The sequence below is a fragment of the Halyomorpha halys genome, unplaced genomic scaffold (assembly GCF_000696795.3).
Source record: "Halyomorpha halys isolate HHAL.00 unplaced genomic scaffold, Hhal_1.1 Scaffold516.1, whole genome shotgun sequence".
Classification (NCBI taxonomy): Eukaryota; Metazoa; Arthropoda; class Insecta; order Hemiptera; family Pentatomidae; genus Halyomorpha; species Halyomorpha halys.
Window position 1 is genome coordinate 471,675 of NW_027115901.1, and position 7,925 is coordinate 479,599.

The window sequence follows — 7,925 nt, forward strand, 5'->3', positions numbered from 1 at the left end:
ATTGAATAACATGAAATATCATATAATGGCTCGTCATACAGGTGAGAAGCCTCATCACTGTCTACACTGTGATTATAAATCTGTTACATCTAGAGAGTTGAAAAGACATGTAAGAATTCATCCCAATGATGAAAAGTTATAGCATGTAGTTCAAAGTGATCAGTATTAGAAATGACATATATGTACATCATACACTCATATATATATACAACATACAGTTCTGAAGTGTCACTTTAAATCTGTTACAGCTCAAGTGTTGAAAAAACATTTAGCTCGTCATGCACCTAAGAAGCCTCATCAATGTCCTCACTGTGATTTTAAATTTGTTACATCTCAGGAGTTGAAAACTCATATGATGGCCCAGCATACAGGTCAGAAGCCTTATCAATCACTAGCTGTACAGTCTGTAACCATAAGAAGGCATGTAATTGTCCGTCATACATGATAGAGGCCTCATTAATGCCCTACTGTGTATATATATGTCTAAATCTCAAGGTTTGATATAACCTTGTCGAAAAAACCTATAAATACCCATCATTAAAATAAGAAGTCTCATCAGTGTGGATTACAAAATAGGAACTAATATAAATCAATTAGAGTCAATTAATGAAAAATTGAGAAAATTCATATAATGGCTCATCTAAATGATAAGTCCCACCACTTTCCTCATTAACTCTAGAAACCTGCATTATTGCAACAGTCATATGTTATTATGAATTAGTACAATGTTCAAATTTCCTAATACATTTAATGGCCTCTCATACAGATGAGATGAAGGAATTTCTTCATTGTGACCGAAAGAGAAAGGATAGGCCAGCTCTTAGGATGAAACCTAAGATGAATTGGTATATGCTACATCCCACTGACCTTACCACACAGGATCTCCTTCAAGAGATGTTAGTGCTCTCTAAAATGCTTGAAAGGCTGCTAATCACGCATATCATGATCCTCCATGCACCTCAACAGGGCAAAAACATCACAATAGCAACGTACCAACCCACTCTGATAAGTAAGATGGTTAGCCTACAAACATTTGCCAAATAAATGCTAACAGGCCCCCCTGAAGAACACAAGAACAGACATCTCCAACAACCGGAAACCACTGAGGATCTGAAACAAGACATTAACAACACAACCGGAGGCCCATTTATGACTCCATCATCAAAGACGAGATTTTTTGTTTTAAATGCATTATTTTTATGTATTGTGAATTTGTTTTGTATATTATAATGATGTTGACTGTTCAATAAAGGATAATAAAAATTGTTTAATTAAATAAAAAATTTTCATCTTCAGGGACAGTCTTAATACAATTTTAGAACTAAATAATTTAAAACAACTTCATGCTGGCTATTCTGACCAGGTCAATCCAATAAATTACCCTACCTAATCAATCTTCACATTCAAATAAAAAATTAAATTATTTATCACAGTCACCTTCTTGTTAAAAATTTATCAGAACAATGACAAATTAGGGTAATTTATTAGATTGACCTGGCATAGCCTGCACGAAGTTGTTTTAAATGATTTAGTTTGAGCCTTAAATAACTCTCCTCATAATGAAGGGCACCAATTATATGTATATAATTAGATATATATTTATATGGAATATATATATATATATATGTGTATATATATATTCCATATATATATATATATATATATATATATATATATATATATGGAAGGGCACCAATTACGTATGTATATAATTAGATATATATTTATTATGTTATTTATCTACTTAATAAACGAGGAAAGAAAAACGAAATGAGACTTAAATGTATAAATGTAAAATATAAATAATTTTTATTTAATTAAACAATATTACCCAGTCTCAAGAAAGAGTTAAGATTATAAATAAAGGGAAAAAAAAATAATTTACCTATAAAAAAAAAAATCACTAAATATGACCGCTTCTCGGTTACAACTGATGATTCTCATTTGAAATGTCACAATAAAAAAGCGCATATGTCAATTAGCGTTGTATATTGAGGTTTGTTAGTAGCATTCTGTTTAAGTGTGAAATGAAAATTCATTTTTTATTGTATATAAGCTGCTCTGTGGCAAACTGAATATATCGATTATTGATCACAAGCAGTTTGTAACGACCAGTAATCCAGTAGTATTTGCGAAGCCTTTGTTATGTCCATTTCTTTGTTCTCACTACAGTAAGAACGTTTTATTTTATCTAACCGTAACTAATAAAAAAGTAAGAACAGTAAAAACATTTTATTTGTGTCCACCACCACCACGTTCAAAACATTCAACTTCGAAGAAGTACATGCCAATTCAGATGATTGGTTATCATTTTAAACAGGAAAGTATCCTTTAGAATTCCCTTTGATCATGAATCGGGTTTCAGTGGGTCTCTGGATACAGTGATGTATTTAATTTTTTAGCCTCATGCAGAAGGTTTTAAGTAATTATCCAAACGAAGGGTTAATATAAGAAATTAAGCAAGAGGTAGCTTGACCTCCAGGATGTTCTAAGCAGTGAAATAGTTGAAAAATTTCAAATCGCTAGCATTTTGGTATGTACATTTGATCTATGCCAGTTAAATTGACATTTTCTACATACATTTTGAAAGGATAGAATGACATGTCATGGTGCTACCGGAAAAAAGTTGAGACTACTTCATAGAGTGGAATACCCATTACAAACTTATTATAGACGTTACTACCCTGACACAGCTTCTGTGCAAACATCTCCTAATCTCTATTTACTGGGTGCTAGAAGACACCAATCCTGTAAACAGAGTAGTATATCAAAGCATTCGAATTTTTTTTTTTTTGCCAAATTGGATTGTACACATTGGAATTCAGGCAAAGCCTGTTTTACCTGTCAGCGGTCCAAGGTGCGTCACCCGACGGCACCACCAGACAATTTTCCACATTCAGACCAGCAGGTTCCTACCTAAAACTACCGAATTAATATAAAATTTAAGTGGAATTACTTTTCAAATACTTAAATAAGAGAAGAGAAAATTTTACTCTTAGGGTAACTTTAAACTTTGTCACCAAATGATCATACGATGATTCACTTAATTATAGCAATAGAAATAATATAGCGAGTAAACACCTAAACATTTATTTTTATCCTTGACAAAAGACTGGATGAAGGAGTTTTTCAAAATACATTAGGAAGGTGTTCCGGGAGACAGTGAATAAAGATATGCAAAATAATAGACAAGTCTATAATAATATGTAAAAATGTATATGAATAGGGAAAGAAATATTACAATTTATGACAATACCTAACTAATGAATGACAAAAATATTGCGGTGTATTCATTCATTTAAATTATATCATTCATTACTGTATTTACTATTTACATTGATCCCTGCAAAGTGGTGCGAATGATTTTTACTAATTGATAGTTTTTTTTATCTGAAATTATATGTACTTTTGGAAGATTATTTAAGAAAAAAAAATTATTTAAATTAGGTAAACAATAAATGGTAATATACATAATAGGGGGGGGAGAAGAGATATTTACAAAATTATAAAAAAAACATTCAAAGATAGAAAACCAAAGGAAAAATAATGGGATACAATATATATTGTATGTTATTGTAGTGTTAGTGTTACATATAGCTAATGTGAGTGAAACAAACCAGTGATTATTAGCGTCTTCTTATCCCTTTACCTACAAGACTATTAATTTTTCTTAATTCACGTAATGGCGACCTCCATATACCTCTGTGAAGTTGGCCCTCCCATCCTCGAAATATTTCAATTTTTTTTTTAGTTCTAGTAGTATCCATAAGAGTTCTAGAGTTCTCGATTATTTATAGAAATATTGTATATATGTATGTATATTTATAGGAATAGTCCAGATGTTTAAAACATCAATAATACCGGTCAAATGCTCGCGCGTAAAATACGTATTTTGTGAAACTTTAACACCGTATATCTATTTTCGTGGCAATATTAGGGATTTATTCAATTTTTAGAACTCTTGGAGGGCTAACAGAACTCCCAAAAAACGAAAAAAAAATATTCAAAAATTTTTGATCGCGAATTTTTCACCTGAGAGATCGTAAAAATTAAAAATTCTTAGAGTTCTAGTACTTTCTACATAAAATTCAAAGTTCCTAATAAAAAAAAAAAGAATTATTTATGTTGTTTAATATAAATGAATACCAATTAAACATTACGCAAGATTTTGGTGCAACTTAGCAGCCATTTATCTTTTTTGTAGGCAACATTATTGATTTATTTAATAAGAATAATTTTTAGAACTCTTGGGGAGGGGGGCCAACAGTACTCCCAAAAAACGAAGAAAAATTTTTTCCAAAAATTTAGAATTATCCTAATGGAATAATATCGTATTGTTTTCAGAAAAAACGATATTCGGTGTCAAATATGTACAAAAGTCGCGCGTAATTTTTAATTGGTATTTTTTTTTGTATTAAATAACTCAAATATTTCTTTTTTTTATTAGAATCTTTAAATCCCATATTGGAGCTACTAGAACTCCAAGAATTTTTAATTTCTACGACGTCAAAAATTGTCGATCAAAAATTTTGAGAAATTGTTTTTTTCGTTTTTTGGGAGTTCTGTTGCCCCCCCCCCCCCAAGAGTTCTAAAAATTATCCTTATTGAATAAATCCCTAATGTTGCCAGAAAAATAGATATACGGTGTTAAAGTTTCACAAAATACGTATTTTACGCGCGGGCATTTGACGGTATTATTGCTGTTCTAAACATCAGAACTATTCCTATAAATAATCGAGAACTTTAGAACTCTTATGGATACTACTAGAACTAAAAAAAAAAAATGAAATATTTCGAGGATAGGGGGCCAACTTCACAGAGGTATATGGAGGTCGCCACTACGTGAATTAATAAAAGTTAATAGTCTTGTAGGTAAAGGGATAAGAAGACGCTAATAATCACTGGTTTATTTCACTCACATTAGCTCTCATACATAAACAGTGCACGTAGTCTTATTCTTAGTCTTATGTTCTTAACCTCCTAGACTGTTACAAAGAGCTCCCGCAAGAGCTGACTTGAATCAGAAATAATCGATACCTGAAGTCCCTACAGTCTAATTTTTCAAATGATTATAATTATTTTTTATTGGTTTAGTTAAACTTAATTTAATTAAGGTTTGAAAACATTAAAGGAATACTACTGTATATAATCTAAGTCCATAATCCCAAAAAACAAGACTACTGCTGACCGAATGTGTATAACCTCTTTGGCGTGAGTAGGTAATTCGTTGCCAGTGATTTTTAAACCATGTGGGTTTTGTTGTGTTATTGTTCGGTTAGTTGAAGGTTACTTCTAATCTTTTGTAAGTTGGCTTTTAACTTGTGAAATACATTTGGTTGTGAACTATTTTTATTATTTAGAACTTGCTATGTTTTTCTTTTATTTAATGCTTCATTTATTATTAATTACCATTGTTTCTATGACCAGTTGTGTAATTATTAAATGGCTATACATTTCTCTGCTCTGATTAGTTAAAAGGCTCTAGGTCCAGAGTTTTTTCTAAATATAATTTTGTAGTGTTATGGAATTACTCTTTAAAATACACAACACAGCCTTTTATAATGTCAATTGTTTTGGATATAGTGGTTGCATCCAAAATATTTAGTTTAGGACTTAATATATTTTACAAAAAAAAGTGTGTAGACCATACTTATAACATTAGCAAGAATGATTTTACTAAAATTAGAGTTTAATGCATTTATTATTGTTGTGATAGATCATTTAAATAATTATGATGCTTTTTTCATTATTTTTATTAGTCTAAGCTGCGGGGAATTATCCATTAAAATCTAGAAGTAGACAGTTCAGTGTCATGAGCTTTTTAATAGATTGATCCAGTTAATTATTTATGTATAAACAATTTTTTTTTCATATGTTAGTTAAGTGACCATGCATTGGTGGTCATTGACTGTTTATTATGTTCACAATTGTACAATATTATATATATTGTAACTATATCATAAACAACACATTTATCTTGTACTTTATTCATTTTTTTTTCCAGGTATAAATTATTCTGTTGTTCCCCGTACTATAAGAAATGACTGATGAAACTATGTCAACATGTAAGTTTTTCTTTTTAAATTGTTTCTATTGTAACAGAGTTCTATAGAATCTGAGTTTCAAACTTAGGTATTAGTCATCCTGTAATTTGTGCTTCATAACCTGATACTCTACCTAATATTATTAATGGCGGAATTTAACATAAAATTGCAATTACCTTTATTTCTTATAAATATACAACACAAATAGGTTAAATAATGAAATAATGTGCATACCTTCCTCATACAAAGGTTTCAGTTAATTACTGTTTTCTTCACTCGGTCAGATTGTTCTTTTCCCCTATTGAATCAAAGATAATTTTTTTCTCAATTTCTTGAGACTGGTATTTCTTTATTAAATAAATCAAATAGTATCCTTTTTTTAGTTTCAACAATCTTTATTATATTAATAGTCCAACATTTTGGCCAAATCGGCCATCCTCAAGGACTATCTTCAAATATAAATTCAACTCTCACATCAAAAATTTAAAAATGTTTTGTAAGCTATTCTGCCCTTGTCATTAATTATAAGTCAAATCACCCTATTTTTTTTTTAAGTTTTAATTTTCAATTAATCAACACTATCACTATAAAAATGTTTTTGATGTGAGGTGAGAATTTATATTTCAATATTGCCAATTAAGGATGGCCAATTTGGCCGAAACGTTGGACTATTAATGTAATAAAGAGTGTTGAGACTAAAAAAGGATACCATTTGATTTATTTAATAAATAATTTTTTTTTTCATTTTGCTTGGTGGGCATACTCCCCTAAAACAAGAACTACTGATCCCAGATGAACGCGAGCACTATTTGTCTTATTAATCTTCCAGTGGCATCATTTTACGAATGATATGTCACTTACTTTTTACTCTCTTAAAATTTATTCATATTTAGCTTGATCTATTATATTAAAAATGAATGCTGTAACAAATTTTTTTTTTTTAAACATAATTATTATTGGATTTTGTTGCAATTTTCACAATTAATTTCAAAGAATAGGAAGTACAGGACATTGATTACAGTAACGAAAATATTAAATATGCAAAATTCTTTAGTATGGAAGTATATTAAAAAATGAATGCTGTTACAAAAAAATTTTTTTTTTTCAAACTTAATAATTATTAGATTTTGATGCAGTTCTCACAATTAGTATAAAGAAAGAGGAGAGACAGGAGGTTTATTATAGTGAGAAAAATATTGAATTAATATATAGCTCCTTACATGTTATTTATAAAAATTCTTGACATTCCCACCTTGTTTAGTATGCGACGGCAACTCAGGTAGCCACCAGGGTTTGGCAAAAAGGACTATTAGGCCCACTTGCCGGACTTTTTCTTTGTCCATGCTCTAGTTTCTAAATTTATTTTAAAATGAATATATAATAGTTTCTTCACCATTATTTTGCATGCCTTATTATTTTATAGATCCAAGTCCCACTTCATTGACTGTGGAATCTGATAATTTGGATTTTGTAGTGGATGAGCAAGATTTAGAATCCTATGATACTCCTTCAGATGATGAGCAAATAAGCAAGAGAAATAAGAAGAAAAGTAAAGAAGGTAGGCTTTAATTAGTTTTAGGCCTTGAACGCCATTATTCATTTTGTCATTCCAAATAACATCTTATAATTTGGTATAGAGGCATGCGTATGTAAGTCATTGTATTATGAAATCTTAAAATTTTAATATTTCATATGTTCAAAAGTTATGAAATTATACATAACTTAGTAACTGATTATTGCTGGTGAATTATGATTGTGGAGATGAATAGTTTTATTTTTTAATCTTATATGGAGTTATATCCACTAAAAATTATTGTAACTAAATTGGATATAAGATTTTTTATGTAAATAATAGAACCAGTTTCAAACATGTTATTAGAT

The 7,925-nt window shown here is 29.8% G+C and overlaps 2 protein-coding genes across 9 annotated transcripts in view; both read left to right on the top strand.

The window, feature by feature from the left end:
* Positions 1-1,555, top strand: part of LOC106683779 (transcriptional repressor CTCF) — a 20,278-nt gene extending 18,723 nt beyond the window's left edge. For all 7 annotated transcript variants that reach the window (XM_067052891.1, XM_067052890.1, XM_067052892.1 and 4 more), the window contains 2 exons: positions 249-371; positions 767-1,555. In XM_067052891.1, coding sequence (XP_066908992.1) covers positions 249-371; positions 767-1,044 — 401 coding nt within the window. In that variant the 3' untranslated portion in view covers positions 1,045-1,555. The remainder of the gene's footprint in view (positions 1-248; positions 372-766) is intronic.
* Positions 1,556-5,214: 3,659 nt separating this feature from the next.
* The window catches only part of LOC106683767 (zinc finger X-chromosomal protein), a 3,873-nt gene continuing 1,162 nt past the window's right edge, over positions 5,215-7,925 (top strand). For both annotated transcript variants that reach the window (XM_014425443.3, XM_067052897.1), the window contains exons 1-3: positions 5,215-5,302; positions 6,005-6,065; positions 7,468-7,602. In XM_014425443.3, coding sequence (XP_014280929.1) covers positions 6,041-6,065; positions 7,468-7,602 — 160 coding nt within the window. In that variant the 5' untranslated portion in view covers positions 5,215-5,302; positions 6,005-6,040. The remainder of the gene's footprint in view (positions 5,303-6,004; positions 6,066-7,467; positions 7,603-7,925) is intronic.